Source organism: Setaria italica, chromosome II (genome assembly GCF_000263155.2).
Source record: "Setaria italica strain Yugu1 chromosome II, Setaria_italica_v2.0, whole genome shotgun sequence".
NCBI classification, from domain to species: Eukaryota; Viridiplantae; Streptophyta; class Magnoliopsida; order Poales; family Poaceae; genus Setaria; species Setaria italica.
The window spans coordinates 43,675,971-43,692,341 of NC_028451.1; the positions used below are offsets into that span (position 1 = coordinate 43,675,971).

The window sequence follows — 16,371 nt, forward strand, 5'->3', positions numbered from 1 at the left end:
TGAGAAGTGGTCTGTATATTACATTCAGAAGATGGCTTCCTGCTGATTTGAGAGCCCAATGGGAGTTCAGTTGTTTAAATTTAAAAAGTGAATCTATCAATGTCATTATCCAACTACTAGTTTAACGGGATTCCTACTTTAATTGCCTGGGCGTTCGCTCATCTCTCGCCCCCCGGCCCACTCCGCGTACCACGGGTTCACCTGATCACCTCCCTTCTCTATCGGACTTCCATTCCTGGCGGAGTGCGCGGTGACGGCTTTGCTGGCGGCGCCCTTCGCCGGGTCCTTTGCCGGCGACGAACCCGCCAGGTATGCCCGCCCCTTCTCTTCCCATTCCAGCCGCGCGAAACGGAGCACCCCAAACCCTACTGTAAGCTATTTGTGTTCGGATCTGAAGCAGTTACAATTACTAACTTTAGATGTTTTTGCAAAAATTATCGGGTGTACATGTTAGCGACCCTGCCTGATCTAAGCCCGGCATGAAGGGCTCAAAGCTTTTGCTGCTGTTCCTGCTGGCGTCACCTTTGTGCCTATCTGCTGTGGTGAGTTGCTACTTGACTTTTTACTATTTCATAACCATGGTGATTAATTTCCAAAAAAAAAACCATGGTGATTGTATTCATGGACAATGCGGTTCTAATTTTGGGTCTGTCCTTTTTCTTTCAGATTGCTGCACAGCAAACTTGCCCTGCCGACCTCGATAGGAAATGCGAGGGTGGCGCTTCAGATGATTGGGAGGGGGAGTTCTTCCCTGGCATCCCAAAAATAAAGTATGAGGTGAGACCATGAAAATTCAGATTCTTCAACTAGAATGAGGCGTGATGTTAACACATCGTTGTGAATTAAACCATTGTCCTTGAACAATTGATAATTGTCTGCAGGGTCCAAAAAGCAAGAACCCTCTTGCTTATAAGTGGTATAATGCAGAGGAAGTGATTCTTGGAAAGAAGATGAAGGTATGATCTGTGAACTCCATTTTTTGGCTATACGCATTTTCAATATATCCCCTTTAGACTGCAAAGTCAACTTTTACACTGTAGAGGAAGTGCAGATAAGGTCAACTTATTTAGGTGCTTTTCCTGCATTAGGATTGGATGCGCTTCAGTGTTGCATTCTGGCACACGTTCCGTGGTACCGGTGCTGATCCTTTTGGTGCCCCTACAAAGGCTTGGCCTTGGGAGGATGGCACAAATTCATTGGCCATGGCTAAGAGAAGAAGTATGATCATCACCTAAATTTTGTTTGGTTTCAGCCTTCCAGGTTATGTTTCAATTCGTTTGTTGGAACTAACGGCTGGTTGAACTGGTATTGCAGTGAGAGCTCACTTTGAATTCATGGAGAAGCTGGGAGTTGACAAATGGTGCTTCCATGACCGAGATATTGCCCCAGATGGCAAAACTCTCAAAGTATGTCCTTCAATCATGTTTGCAGTTTTTTTAACAGATGAACTCGAAATACAATCAAGTAGTCTGGTAGAGTTATCCTGGAGATTTTTAAGATGCGGCCTTAAAATTGGTTAATTGGCTGGGTAGTTGTGTCCTTCAGTTGTTCTTCATGTGTCTTGGTAGAGTTACCTAGGATTCTGTTTTTAAGATGCAACCTTGCAACATTTAATTAGGTCGCTAAGGGTCATTGTCGAGTTATTATGGGTTGCTATATAAGCATTCCTATGCTCGCTCTAACTAAAAGAAGGATTCATTTTGATCATCTGTTTCATCAAGTACCCAACTAACTAGGCATAGCAAGAGCTCCAATTTGTTTTACTAGGAACAGAACACAGTTTAACCAATAGAGAATCTTTTGGCGTTACCATGTTAGGTACTTGTTAAGATGAACTGTTGTAAACAGTTGACGACTTTGGTCTACTAATGGAATTTCTGTGGGGTTGGGTGTAAATTGACTGTCAGAAATTTCCTAATACCATTATTTGACATTGCAGGAAACAAATGCTAACTTGGACGAGATAGTTGAGCTGGCAAAGCAGCTCCAGGTTAGTGTAATCTTAAATTGCTAGCACTTGGGCTGTACGACAGTGTTTTGCATTTCTCTGTTTGCTCAATTTTCTGTTTCATCTGAACTAAATGTAGGATGAGACCAATATCAAGCCACTGTGGGGAACCGCACAACTCTTTTTGCATCCACGTTACATGCATGGAGCTGCTACTAGGTTGGTATCTTGGATTTTTTTTTTGTATTTGACAAAGTTATGGACTCAAGAGTGTGACTTGAGATTAAGAGAACTCTTCAATAATGTTGCAGCCCAGAGGTTCAAGTATATGCTTATGCAGCTGCACAAGTTAAGAAAGCTTTGGAGGTTGGTTATCTCTGGCCATCAGTATTGATCTTCCTTCATTTAGGACAGTTTTTGATTGGTCCTTACCTCCTTACAGGTCACTCACTACCTAGGTGGTGAAAACTATGTGTTTTGGGGTGGAAGAGAGGGGTACCAAACTCTTCTGAATACCGACATGAAGAGAGAACTTGACCATCTGGTATAGTGGGACTTATTTTGCTGATTCGTTTTTGTTTCTGCTTTGCCTTGTGGCACAAATTATTTGCTCATTTGCTGGATTTGTTCAGGCCAACTTTCTTCAAGCTGCTGTTGACTACAAGAAGAAGATCGGATTTAATGGTAATCCAGTCCTGTTGCTTTATTATTTACCTGTGCCAATTTCCCTAACTTTGACATTGTACATTGTTTTCGCCATGACAATCGGTGATAGAACTGAGGTTTTGTTATCTCAGGAACATTGTTGATAGAGCCTAAACCACAGGAACCAACAAAACACCAGTAAGCTTGTTACTTAGAGGATTAGCAAAATATCTGCAGGACTCAGAAGCACTCATCCTTGCTTTCCTCTGGCAGGTATGACTGGGATGTTGCAACTGCATTCGCTTTCCTACAGAAGTATGGTCTTATAGGTAACATTCAGCTGCATGTCAGTACCTGTTCAATTTTTATAAAATGTTTGTGCTGTTGGTTGAAAAAATCATTAGCATCGCAACCAAATCTTCCAATATTTTCTGGATGCACATACATTGACACCACCTCTCAGCAAGTGAAACTTGTGTGATTTTAACCATCCATGCTACTCTATCTCATGATGACACAGGAGAGTTCAAGATCAATGTCGAGTGCAACCATGCTACTCTATCTGGACATAGGTAATTTTTTTTTCTTGCTTTCTTGTGTAGCTTCAACCGTGTAATAGCTTGAAGTGATATTATCATAACTGCATTTTAAACTTGCAGCTGCCATCATGAACTGGAGACTGCACGGATTAATGGGCTGCTTGGAAATATTGATGCAAACACTGGTGATCCACAAGTCGGTATGTTTCAATGTTGTCTGCAACTCCTTTGATTGATAAGCATCTGACCTGATATTCTTCTTTGTGTTACACTGGGAACATACAAGCATATTTTTTTAGACAGAAGAAAAGAAAAATTGAGGCATACATAGTAACTTTACCTTTTCCTTATGGACAGGCTGGGACACAGATCAGTTCATGACAGACATCGCAGAGGCCACTTTGGTTATGTCAACTGTAGTTAAGAATGTGAGTGGCATGAATCTGCTTTCTCATGAGAAGTTGCCTGTCAACTACTTGTTTAGGTTTCCTTTTTTATATTCAAGAATGAATCATAGATTCAATGGCACTGAGGGGAATTCGAAAAATTTTGTGGCACACAAGGAACTCGTCAAAATTTCTGTGGCACTAAGGGAATTTGCTCAATATTAATATGTCACTCATAAGTTTGCTTCATCTCGGTTTGTCAACAGGGTGGACTTGCACCTGGTGGATTCAACTTTGATGCCAAATTGTTAGTGCACATTGTCATTGATTGTTGTTCTGAACTGATCTCTAATTCAAGTGAAACTAATGGTAATTCTTTTATGATGACAGGCGGAGGGAAAGTACCGATGTTGAGGACATGTTTATTGCTCATATCTCAGGAATGGATACCCTGGCCCGTGGCCTCCGTAACGTCGCCAAGCTGATTGAGGTAACTGAAAGCGTTATGACCTGCTGCAGTTTTCATATGCAGGTTTCTGAATCAAAATTTTTGTTTTGTGATGCCAGGATGGTTCCTTGGATGAGCTTGTGCGCAAGCGCTACCAGAGCTTTGACAGTGAGATTGGTGCCTTGATTGAGGTACGGCAAGTTACAAGTTCACGAGTTTGATTTCTTACCCTCAAAGGATTGAGATCGACAGGCTGTAACTCTGCTGTTTGGTTTCAAACAGGCCGGGAAAGGAGACTTTGAGACGCTAGAAAAGAAGGTTCTGGAGTGGGGTGAACCCACTGTTCCATCCGGCAAGCAGGTAAATGGGAACGACAGTCCAGGCGTCCTCTTGGTGTTGGTGCATCACACAGTCGTAGTAACAATACAAATAGCTTTGGAATGATGGTTGCTGATTGTATGATCTTGTGGTTTCCTGGTGCAGGAGCTGGCCGAGATGCTGTTCCAGTCTGCTCTGTAGATAGTGCCATGTCCGCAGCTCCAGAGAATAAGCACGAGCGCGCAGCCGTCCCCGCCACGGGCAAATGCTGTGGACTTGTGGTTCCATGCCGTGAACTCTGTACAGCAGAGCGTGGAACCGAAATAATTAGTTGCAACTTGTTAGGGATACCAGGATTGAGTCCCGGTGCTTATCCTATTCGTTTGAAGGAGAATCAAATGAATTTGGTAACCACGTGTACAACTCGTATGCTTGTGCAACTAGGGTCGGTGTCGGACTCACGCGCCACAGGACCCAACCGGGAAGTCACTTCTCCAAAGTCCAAACTAAAATTAGCGACCTTTCGGAGAGCAACCCTGACTGTACCGGCGGCGACGCTACAAGATGCGGAAGCTGGCGTCGAGCGCACGAGGGACGAGCCCAGGCGACGCTGTGGCTCCGGGCTACCCACCACGCTCCGCCAGGACCTCTCGGGGATCAAAGCGAGGCAGCCATGACCGGGCCTCTCGTGCGGCGAAGAGAGCGGCGGCCTCCCAAGCCCGCATCCCCTCTCCACAGGCGAAGCGACCCAGGACGCTCACGACCTGGCAGTCTGCTGCTGTTCATCCGCACGGATCCCTACTTGGGGTGCGAAGCGAGCACGCAGTGCCATCGGTGTCCCATCGCCTCCCGTCCCGCCGTCTCCCGACACGACTCCCTCTGCCTCCTCGAGAGACTGGGCGAATCTCAGCGATGGGCCCGCCGGGCTGATCTCCGAGCGCCTCCTCGCCGCCGACGTCGCCGACTACGTGTCCTTTCGCGCAGCTTGCCGTCCGTGGCGGCTGTGTTCCACGGACCCGCGCGAGCACGGCGTCCTTGACCGCCGCTTCCACCCGCGCCAGTGGACCATGCTCAGGACAAAGAGAGGCTCTCCGTACCGCCGCTGCTTCATGAACGTCAGCACCGGCTGCTGCAGATACGTGCACCTCCCGGAGCTCCGCGGTCACGACGTGTTCGGGCCCACCACGGAGGGGCTCCTCGTCCTCCTCGACAGGGCCACCTGCGTGGTCCGCCTGCTGAACCCGTTCACCCGCCAGGCGGCCGACCTCCCGCCGGCCACCGCTCTGATGACCCAGCGTGACCTGGAGCGACGCCGTGACGGAGGAGACTTGGCGGAGATCTCAGGCACTTTCCTCGCCGACGACTGCACCATCGCGGTCTGTTTCGCCGGGATCACGACGCTTGCTGTCGCCAAGCCAGGCGATGCGCAATGGGCAGTGGTCGATCGTGGCACATACCTCTCGCCAGCCATGTCTTTCGCCGGCCGGTTCTACTGCGCCACGAATCGGGTCGTGATGGTGGTGGAGACCAGCGCCGACGACCATCCGCCGCGGCTGGCCGTCGCCGCCGAGCTGTCTAGGCCGTTATCCGGGGGATCATGATGGACACCGTGCATCTGATGGACAATGGCGGCGAGCTGACGCTCGTCGACCGAGCACGCGTGCGTAGAAGACACGAGCCTTACGAGGTGTACCGGGTCGACATGGACGCGAGGAAGCTAGTGCCCGTCCGCGGGCTCGGTGGGCGCGCGGTGTTCATCGGCTGGGAACGCGCCCTCTCCGTCTCGCCTTCCGTGTTCCCATCCATCAGCGCTGACACAATCTACCTGGGATTCAACAGCTTGTTTGGTTACATGGACGATAGCCCGGTTCATCTCATGGAGGTAACATCCGAGCCTCGTCGATCCAAAGGCGACATGCCGATCTGGGGACCTCGTGGCGTTGATCTTGATCACTGTCTATCCTGGTGCGTCACGAGCTATCGTCGGGGTTACGGCTCAAAGGACAGATGCTGATCTGTGGCTGTTTGCAAAACAGGCATGGTGAAGTGAACAGATGCTGCAGTGTGGCTACACAGTATGCATCCATTTCCAAATTCCATTATCTGTGTTGTTAATTTGCTCCGCTAAATGTGTTTCCCATTTAGCATTTCTTGGATCAGAGGCATATGTGCAACTCTTGAGGTAGTGCAATGTTTTCCCCCCTGAAACAGGGGCGTCAGCTCAACTATTTTTTTTAAAAAATGATTACATAAAAAGTTACATGTTTAATGGCAGAGAAGCGCAATTATGCCACTTCATTTTGTTGACAATATGGTGAAGCAGCACAATGCATGCAGATGCAGTTCAGTAGTTCAGTTCCCATAATTCAAGCCTTGTGCAACATCAGCACATAACTCTCATAACAATGAATCCTGATTTTACCATGGCATAGCTTCAGTCCAAGTCTTCATTCTACTACGTACATGCAGTGTCAGAGCATCAGTTATTCCACATTACTTTTTTAATCAAGGAGCTTCATTACTCAGCTTATATCAGGATCCAACAGTAAATTCTAGTCACAATCTCTCCGTGCTTCACATAATAGAAATTTGCTACGTGCTTAGTTGAATCAAGAACCATCAATAATGTTTTATCATACATGGTCGCCTTGTTGAGCACTTGGAGTTGGAGTTGCAGTTGCAGAATCAATTAGCCCTTTTGCCTTAGCTACTAGGATAGTCAGAGGTAAGCCACTCTCCAAAACCACTCCTGTGTTGCCCAAGAAGGCCCTGTACTTTTCTACTTTTGATGGGGTCCTATCTACCTTGGACAGTGCTTCAGCCATCCCTTCCACAGCGAAGATAGTAGCGTATCGAGGACACCATTCTACAAAGGATATCGTGATCTGGATTATGGCCCTTCTCATCCTTGGATACTTTGGACAGGGCTTCTTGTTGGAGTTGAGCGTATACACCAGCTTTTGAACAAGTCCTGTTCCATTGGTATTTGACTCCAGCTCGTGAGCAAAGCATTCTGGGATGACGTCACCAATTTGCGAAGCGAGGCTGATCAGACTCTCCAGTTCTTTGCCTTCTGCGGTCATTATTTTCTCCATCACCTGCGTGGTGTGCTAACAGTGTCAGGTAACTCAGTGTGTATCAATGAAGACATATATGCGCACACAAATTTAGTACAGCTAAAATGAGCAAGTGAAAAATGGAAAACAAAACTCAAGTAGTTTTAAGGGACTCACCACTGTCAAGGCAGAAGACAAGTGGTCCCTTGCACCTGGACAGCGCAGCTCATCTCTGGAGAGCGCACAAAGATTCTGCAATACACTTGTCGCAACACATCGGTACTCATCATCAGAAATCATGTTCTTTATATCCTTGACAAGTTCATATCCTGGCTCCTCCAAGATCGCCGAGCAGTTTGCAGTGCTCCCCATTGCAAGGTTTGCCAATGCTTCTCCTGACGCTGTCCGCAGCTGCTGACCATAGTACACATTGGTTGTTCCATCTCGCCCAAGAAACAAATGCACCAACTTGCTAATGATCACCTTGGTGTGGCCGATCTCCTGCCTTGCCTCCTCATCCAAGGCAAACATGGCTATGATATCTACCGCCGGCTTCCATATCTGAGGATCGCTTCGGCTGTCCTCCAAGATACCGGCGAGGTTGCCCAGCAAGAAGGGGCTCTCCCACAGCTCTTGCCGGAGCATAGTGCCTATTTTCCCCTCCGTGATTGAAAGCCTCCTTATCAGATTCAGTGATGAACAGATCACTGCTTTCTGCTGCACGTCATCATCCCCTACTGTGTCGGAAGTGTAGCTTATGAATCCTGTGATCTTAAAGATGAGGTCCGTGGCTCTACTAATTTCTGTGCAGTTGTCAATATCATAGGCAAGCCTCTCTAAGATTAACATGCCCAGAACAGGGAAGGAGTCCTGATGTGTCAAGGGTGGCTCCTTTGGAATGGACCAGTGCTTCTCTTTCATCCGCTGCCAACACTGGCATAACAAGGAGCACCCTCCATTATCACCTTCTCCTTGCGTTGTTTGGTTATCTAAGTTTCCTCCATTACCATGAACTGGTTGTGACGAAGATTGTTGCCCCGGCGATTGATTATCCGCAACATTCTCCCCGTTGATGCTGAAGCTGATGGCATGGGACAAGAAATCTTGCTGATGGTGATGCCAAGCTGGTTGATTCTCGGCATCAAATAATAATGATGACACAAGCTTCAGCATGCTGGGAACTGAAGCAAGTCTGAGGCTGCCCGCGAGCTCGGCAATGACCCTGGCAGCGAACAGCCTGATATCTCTGTCTTGTTGAGCTGTCCAGCCGAGCATACCGACCAAGGTGCGCACCACGTTGCTGGAGCAGGAGATTCTCAGGAGGAGCTCTTCACTGAAGTTCCTCTGCTGCAGGAGGGCGTCAAGGACAGAAACCCCTGCTAGCTGCATTTCACGTGAGGTAGAGCTCAGGGACTCGATGGAGAAGTTCGCTAGACTCATCGTTCTCCCTGCAGCGAGCACGCCGGCTTCCATGCATGTGACGTAGGCACGCTGGTAGTACACGTCGACAGCCCTTGCTCCCCACTGACCTCTGAACCTTGAGTGACGGACGAGCGATCTGCGAGGGAAGAAGGCGAAGAGCTCGACTATGCATGCCATCAGGTCGAGTGTCCCTTGGCACAGTGCCAGCACGTAGAATACCATGATAGATGGCACCAGGTTCCGGTTACTGTCCTTCCCTTGTGGGTATACGTTGAGAGCTACTAGATCGGACAAGCGCAAGGAGGAGAGCACAATTCGTGCAACAGCTGCCGGGATCTGCAAGTTGCCGACCAGTATTACTGTTAACATTATTATCACAACCATCATGCATGGACTTGAAGTCGATTCCAGTTCCCCAAGGAAGCATATATACAGGAAGATGTTAGCCCAGCGACCAAAGAGGGTACTGTCCACTGGAGTCTGTAGGCTGCCAAGTGATAGTACCAGTATAATCAACGATATGCCCAAGCCTTGAAGAGGACTATGCAAAAACAGCATATCACCGCCCAAACAAAGGGCTAAAATCAGTTTGGCCGAAGACAGTAGCTTGCGGCCACACGGGCTACCTGTCAGGTTGGCAATTTTTTGGGGCCTCAGGTTGAGCAGCAGCACTGCAAGAACCAGTACTAACTGGAAAAGACACCAAAGTAGCAGATCCACCAGCATGTCCCTCCTATCAAGTGGCCACGTTGTTGTATAAACTCTCATTGCTCTGTGGGGTGTGCCATGTCTGTCTCTGTATATATGTTCTATTGATGTGTGTATCTGTAGGCCAGTGATGAGCAAGAGGGCAACTAGGGGAGCCCACAAGAGCAACCGTTGGTGCTGTCGCAGGCGGCTCGTTAGTTGAAGAGCACCTGGAAACTGCATCTTGCTCGCAAAAATTATTGCCACCCCTAGGAGCAAGGTTGGAAATCCCCCCAACGGAAACTGCATAATGAGGCTACAGAACAAACCGACAATGGCCGCCACTTCATTCCATTCCTGCGGCCGCACGAACATTAGACCAATCGATCTTATAAATTTAAATTTGACAGCCCTTGTAGTCCCAAATAACGATTGATGGTCCAATTTGTAGTTGCTGCTGAACATTCTGTGTGTGCATAGACAACAAAAGAAATGAGCCTAGAGGGTGACAGCTGTCTATTTCCAAATCTAACTGCATAGTTGTAGGGTTTCCCATCAGTTAGTCTGCTAGTGTATACAGAATATCATTTGAGCTGACTCTATTTTCATATCATGTAACTCAATATTAGAATCGAGTTGCACAATTACTGTTGTGTTCATTCTCAAATGAAAGGGAGAGAGGCATACGTTACGCACCTGAAGGCTTCTATGAAGATCATGACCGTGGCAAACCAGAAATCCTCGGCGTTGAGTGCTGTGCAGAACCCGCCAAGCAGGACGACGGTCGCCCACAGGAAGGCTAGCGTGCCAAAGGCGTTTCCTGCCCACTCTCCAAAGGCAACGAAGCACACGAACCAGTTGAGCCTTGTCTCCCGCTTAGCAGCTGCCCTCGCCCTCCTCTGCCCCGGGCATATTGGGATGGAAATTTCTCCGCCGGCCGCGGCTTCTGGTCTCGTCATTGTTTCTCACTCAGCCATCACGCACGGTGCACAGAGACTCATCAACCATATGTATACACAGCACCAGCCCCACGCCTCCATATATATTGACTTGATCAGTTGGTTCACGGCACTTGAACACTGACCAAGTCCTACTTGGTGTGCCTTGACCGCAAGTCAACCATATCTTTCCCTTTTTAATGTCGATGGTACAACAAATACACCACAAGGACTCAACTACGAGCCGTAGCTCCTGTGGCAAGGGTGTGGTGTGCCGTGTGCCTTGGGTGGTAAGGAGTCATGCTGAAGATTCCAAACCATCCCAATCCCAGCTCAGATTTATTTTAAGACGTGCATGGGACGTTTTTCATTAAGAAGAGGAGAATTACAACGATGCAGTTTCAAAGAAACCTCAAAGTGCAGAGTTATAAGAGCCACGACCGACGACAAACAACACAAACACGACAACTAAAAAGAAAACCACCTCACCACCACCACACAAAACACGACCTAAGATGACTGTAGCCTGCAGGGGAGAAAGACGCCATGAACACTTGCATGTCACCGACTGTCTAACAACCAGAAGCCAGCAGAGGTAGAGTGAGGAGGTCCTGCAAGACGATGCCTCCAGGGAGGAAACGACGCCAACGCCATCATCGTCCATCTGTCTCCGGGGGAGCAGACCAAGTCTTCACCTGGTAAAAACTGCTAGCTTTGGTGACCGCAACAACACCTCCAGCGAGGTGAGCTACGTCCAAGGACGCAATCGTCGTCGGTCCCGGCAAATGCACGGATAGACTTTCGCCAAAGGCCCCCAAAACCAACTCCGCACAGCAGACCGCCGAGGCTTGGATGATAGCCAAAGCGATGGGATGGCAGCGAGTAATCCATGGCGATGACGATGAGGAACATTCGCGGGCACAGTAGAAAGGGGCCGCCATCACGACGATCGAAAAAACGACCATGAAGCAACCAGACGGCCAAAGGGGAAGCCGGCGGGCCCGCCAGAGGAGCCCACGCTGAAGCCCTCCCTTTTCCTAGCAACACTCGACGACGAGGTGGCAACCCGAAGCACCATGGGGAAGACGAAGACATATCCTCCCGTCCCTGCCAGCGAAGAAGACGGCTAGAGGAGGCATGACCCCACGAGTGACAACCATTGATAGAAGAGCGAGCAACACAAGAGCGAGCGACCCACGACGGCAGGTCGGGAGGCAGTAGCGGCAAGCGGGTCCCATGGCCATCCTTGAAGAGCGACCGGAACACGACCGGGGTGAGGTAGGGTGAAGGGAGGAGGGGCCCGCGCCGACCCAGTTGGAAGTCCCCGCAGTCGCCCTCCTACAAGCGACAACGAAGAGGAGGGAGCGGCGGCGACTTGCTGTGGCGGCGCGAGGGAGCCCCCACGTTGCCCCGGGGATGAACTCGGCGGCACCGGACCCGGCAGCGGTGGCCGCCCGGTGTCATGGGCAAGGCCCTGGCGGCACCCGCCAGGCCCACGACGTGCGGTCCCCCGCGGGAGCGGCAGCGAGCAGCCACCCGCGGCGGTGCGGATCAGGCTGCCCGGAGCCGCGGCGGGCTCCCTGACAGATGGACCCCCACGGGGCGGCGCGACGGGCCTCCCACACGGATTCGGACCAAGGAAGGCCGTATCTTGCATCGCCTGCGAGTAGGAGGAGGAGGAGCCAAGCCCCATGGCGGTTGGGGCAGAGGCGGCGGGCTTGTGTTGGAGCCCCTCGAGTCGCCAAGGACGGCGACATGTTGTCCTCTCGCCTTTGCACGGGGTAAATTCGGGCTCCGGAGCCAGGTGGGGAGGAGCAGCGCGGGCCACCGCGCATAGCAGACGGCGGATGGCCCCCACCCACACCCTCCTCGCGCCGTCACACCGGGAAGGCCCGCACGGCCAGGCGACCGGGGAGGCAGGCGCCCTGGTGGGGATAGCGACAACGGGACGATGGCGGGCAGATCTAGGGTAGGGAGAGAGAGGTGGAGAGGAGACCGAGCTAGCTCCGCCGCCGCTCTCCTTGAGCGGGCTTCCGGCTTGTGGCTCCAGCGGGCGGTGGAGGCAGGAAACTGGCGAGGCGGGCCTGGCGGTGGGGAGGCGCGACGGCCGCCCGAGTCGCCCAGCGAGCGATGCGGGGGCCAAGTATATGTTTATTAGGACATAGGATTAAGGCCTTGTTTGATACACCCTCCTAAAGATTAGGAGTTCACTTTTAGAACACTTTTAGTACTTGCGCATCCAAACATGGATCCTAAAAGTGCACTCCTAAACTTTAGGAGGGCCATTTTCATTAGGAGGGTCAAGGGGTCCTAATGGATCCTATTTCTCCTAAAAGTGGTCCCCAAGTCCCCCTTTACCCCTATTGCCCTCGCATGCATTAATGACGTGAACAGTGCAAAGTAGTTTAGAGGAGTAATTGAGGAGTAAAAATGACATTTTCCCTCTAAAGTCCTAAAGGTTACTAGTCCATCCAAACAGCCCTGTACTAAACTTTAGGACTAGTAATTTGAGGGTCCTTAAACTTTAGTACACTACTAAATTTTAGGAGTTTGTATCCAAACAGGGCATAAAGCATTTCCCAGCTCAGATCGGAGTAGGGGTGTAAACTTGTGCCCCTAAACTTGTTTGGATACACCCATTCGCCATGTGTATTATTATTATAGGGGAACAGGAGTTATTGAGGAGGGAAATCCTAAGGGAAAGTAGCACTATTGTAGCTCAATAAATTGAACCAAAATTTTTAAATGCCACATTTTGTAAAACTAAGTCAATTAATTGAGCGAAAAGGAGGGTTCGTGGTTGGTGGTGACCTTTACGACCCCAGTAAGGCAATAATTCGCACCTCAAGGTCGGGGCATCCCTGATCCCCACCGGGGCCAGCGTGATAACACAATTGTAAGGACAAATCGACTGAGGAGGAGTCCCTCCAGAAATCTGAAAAGGATTCGGCCAACAAGAAATAGAAACGCACCATCAACAAAATTCAGTGCCAGAGGCTAGAGCAAGCAATAGGTAAAATCAGTGATAGAATAGGCACAAAATCCATCCATGCAAGCAACTGAACTAATCGAAGCAGCCAATATATTCAACGGAGATATCTCACTAGCGGAAGAGCAATCACCAAGCAAGCAGCACCAGATTAATTAAAAAAGCATTCCCTAACTTACCGCGCGCGTCGGAAGATGAGGGATCGTGGAAGCGCGTAGCGCCATGGATCTGAAGCCATCCTCACCTCACGGATTCGTCGCGCCGTCGTCCCGGCGACCCTCTTCCCCTCGCGCTGCTGTCGCATGGCCGCTTGCGGGGATGATTGGGGGACAATAGACTTGGGCCAGTGGGCTAAATGTGATAGGATATAGGGAATACTGGGCCGTGCGAATGTGGGATAATGGGCTGGCTACTTTTTCGGCCGATTATTTCGGTCCCGGACAGTGTTCGATCGGACAGTGGTTATCATGGCAGAAGGTTCTTCCCAGGCTGGGTGCATATCTACATCACGATGGATGCAGTACGGGATATTTTTTAACAAACCCGTATGGGATATTTTCAGATAGACTTTACAAAGAGTTAAGCATCCAAAGTACAATACACATGTACGTAGACACTCTCACATACACACGCAGCACGCTCACTCATGAACACATGAACGCGCAACCAAAATACAATGCCATTTGGACGTCTTTGATGAAAGACCAAATACGTACGGTAGCTATTTCTAGAACTAGTTCGAACATATACAATATCTCGTTCTATCTTTCAGAAAATAAAAAATACAATATCTATTGGTTAAAGCAAAACATGAGACACAACATCTCATTCTATCTTTTAGAAAATAAAAGATACAGCATCTATTGGTTAAAGCAGAACGTGAGATACGATATCTTAGGAGGTTCTTTTAGATAAAAATGAATAAAAATGACATGCAAAGATGAATATAGTATGCACATCATTTCTGCAAAGATGGTACCAAGATAATGCTATAACTATAATAATCATAAATAAATCTATGTGATAATCCATATAAATACATCTGTCTAATTAATTAATACGCGAGCATTCAGACCAGGATATGCCTATCCTTTTTCAGACGCGCATAGTCGTAGTAATGGACGTACTTTGGAACGACATAAATAGACAATTGCACTATTCAGTTGCTCCTCATCCAACAAAATAAAGCTCAGAGCCTCAGACCAGTTTCAGGTTCAACCATGAATGGGGAGATCGCAGCGACAATAGCCTTGTGCTTGCTCCTCCTGACCTGTGGTGAGTGAGTTCATCCAATCCATGCAAAAGCTGGGCAAAAAACAGATTGCTATAATTCAAAACTGACTGCCTTGCGATTGATTGGTTGTTTTAATGGTTGATGGATTTGACTGTGGATGAAGGTGCGGAGGCCACACTATGCAATCTACGAAGCATGGGCTTTGTGGGGGTGTGCTGGTCGAATATGAGTTGCGCCAACCAATGCGTCTTAGAGGGCAGAACCAGTGGATATTGTAAAGGAATTCCAGCAATCAAGTATTGCATGTGCACTTTTGAGTGCGGTGTCAATGGAGCCGACGGTGGCGGTGGTGGGGCACAAGTACCAGCGCTACCGCCGCCGGTGTTGACGGTAAGGGCTCGGAGGGCCGGAAGCTAGCCTTGCATGAGGAGCTGCTAAACTCCGGTCGATGACTGTGTATGCGTATCGAGGCCACTCGCATGTGAACTCAACTCCGTTCTGAGCTGATGGCAACAATAATACAAGAAAATGGTATTGTTACTTGACAGCCAAATGGATTCATTGTTTTGCTTATATCAAATCTGTAGCCCCCCTGGTTTTGCTCCGAGATTTGTCGATTTTTGTCGACGGACGAAATTCACGCACTCCTCTAGGGATGGAGGTATACTTCCCATGTGGGTGAAAAATCAAAAGGGAAATACCAAAAACCAATAGGAAAATTAAAAAGTATTTTTTTCCGACGGTGAACCGACAGGAAATAACCGACGAACATACCACTTCATTCCATTCCTGCGGTCGTACGAACATCGGACCGATCGATCCTATCAATTTGACAGCCGTAGTAGTCCCACGTAATAGCAAGTACATTGCTACACCTCAACGGTCTTATAGGTCGTCTCATACAGTGCTACATAGGATTTTAGCTGATGTGGAGGAGAGATAGTGAGAAAAGAAAAAGAGGTCGTTGTTTCGGGAAACAACCACCTCATAGACTAGATTTTAGGATTATGTGATGACTACTCCGCCATTATACGAGTTTGGATTGCCATGCAACACATAATATTTTTTTCCATGCATAAATTAAGAAAATAGAATTTCTATGAGACAACTTAAAAAGACAACCTATTGTACAGATTATTTGTTAAGTCGTCTCATGATTACGTGTGAATACATAGGACTGCATATTAGACCACACTAAAGACCGTTGGTCCCATCTGTAGCTGCTACTGAACATTCTGTGCGTGCATAGACAATAATAACAGAAATGGGCCTAGAGCCCTAGAGTCCTCACCTCACGGATTCGCAGCACCGTCATCCGGCCGGCGGCCAGCCTCTTCGCCTCGCGCTGCTGTCGCATGGCCTCTTTCGTGCGACACGTTACACGCGCCGCTTGTCTTGCTGTTCTCTCACCTTGCTTCGTGGGTACCTAGTCGCACGCGTGGGATGGCGAAGCGAACAAGCAGCCAAGCAACCAACCGCGGGCGCCCTCCCGGAAGGCCGGAGGGCGAAGCGGCCTCGAGCCCTCGAGGATTCCGCCACGACAGTGCTTCCCTCGCGCATCTCTGGCCCCGGCGCTGGGGCGCCGAGCGCGCGCGCACGCAGCGCCCAGACCCCCCGTGCCGTCGAGAGGCTGGGCGAGCCTGACGTCCGGGGCAACAGGCCTGATCGCCGAGCGCGTCCTCTGCAACGACGTCGCCGACTACCGCGCGCGCTCGGCGCCCCAGGTGCCGTCAACCGGCGATCATGCAGAGCGGCACTCAC

At 49.4% G+C, this 16,371-nt stretch overlaps 3 protein-coding genes across 5 annotated transcripts; 2 read left to right on the forward strand and 1 right to left on the reverse strand.

The window, feature by feature from the left end:
* Positions 1-139: 139 nt before the first annotated feature.
* Positions 140-4,745, forward strand: LOC101775749 (xylose isomerase). Its single transcript, XM_004958022.4, has 21 exons — positions 140-309; positions 455-542; positions 667-777; positions 882-956; positions 1,089-1,218; positions 1,315-1,406; positions 1,940-1,990; positions 2,088-2,167; positions 2,260-2,314; positions 2,391-2,492; positions 2,581-2,632; positions 2,746-2,791; positions 2,867-2,922; positions 3,114-3,165; positions 3,253-3,332; positions 3,490-3,560; positions 3,785-3,825; positions 3,909-4,008; positions 4,086-4,157; positions 4,249-4,326; positions 4,450-4,745. Exons 2-21 carry the CDS (start codon positions 480-482, stop codon positions 4,483-4,485), a joined length of 1,443 nt encoding a protein of 480 aa, XP_004958079.1. The 5' UTR covers positions 140-309; positions 455-479; the 3' UTR covers positions 4,486-4,745.
* Positions 4,746-4,961: 216 nt separating this feature from the next.
* Positions 4,962-6,558, forward strand: LOC111256412 (the record flags this gene model as incomplete). The annotated part of the gene is made up of 1 exon (XM_022824357.1): positions 4,962-6,558. A coding segment is annotated over one exon (924 nt), but the record flags the coding sequence as incomplete, so codon positions are not given.
* A 121-nt stretch (positions 6,559-6,679) lies between these two features.
* Positions 6,680-13,711, reverse strand: LOC101776148. Of its 3 annotated transcripts, none has more exons than XM_004958023.4 (4): positions 13,556-13,711; positions 10,146-13,322; positions 7,518-9,915; positions 6,680-7,382 (listed from the first exon to the last, which is right to left on the reverse strand). In XM_004958023.4, the coding sequence occupies exons 2-4, from the start codon at positions 10,406-10,408 to the stop codon at positions 6,918-6,920; spliced, it is 3,126 nt and encodes a 1,041-aa protein (XP_004958080.1). In that variant the 5' UTR covers positions 10,409-13,322; positions 13,556-13,711; the 3' UTR covers positions 6,680-6,917. The 3 variants fall into 3 exon arrangements, with proteins under 3 accessions (XP_004958080.1, XP_022680438.1, XP_022680439.1); XM_022824703.1 differs by having other exon boundaries at positions 13,621-13,687; XM_022824704.1 differs by lacking the exon at positions 13,556-13,711 and having other exon boundaries at positions 6,778-7,382; positions 7,518-9,981; positions 10,146-10,277.
* Between the last annotated feature and the right edge of the window lie 2,660 nt (positions 13,712-16,371).

Coding starts and splice junctions, on each gene's coding strand:
- LOC101775749 (XM_004958022.4), top strand. CDS start 480: ATGAAGGGCTCAAAGCTTTTGCTGCTGTTCCTGCTGGCGTCACCTTTG. Junction 2,923..3,113: donor ACAGAAGTATGGTCTTATAG/GTAACATTCAGC, acceptor ATGATGACACAG/GAGAGTTCAAGATCAATGTC. Junction 3,333..3,489: donor CACTGGTGATCCACAAGTCG/GTATGTTTCAAT, acceptor CCTTATGGACAG/GCTGGGACACAGATCAGTTC.
- LOC101776148 (XM_004958023.4), bottom strand. CDS start 10,408: ATGACGAGACCAGAAGCCGCGGCCGGCGGAGAAATTTCCATCCCAATA. Junction 9,916..10,145: donor ATCTTCATAGAAGCCTTCAG/GTGCGTAACGTA, acceptor ATGCACACACAG/AATGTTCAGCAGCAACTACA. Junction 7,383..7,517: donor TGTCTTCTGCCTTGACAGTG/GTGAGTCCCTTA, acceptor CACACCACGCAG/GTGATGGAGAAAATAATGAC.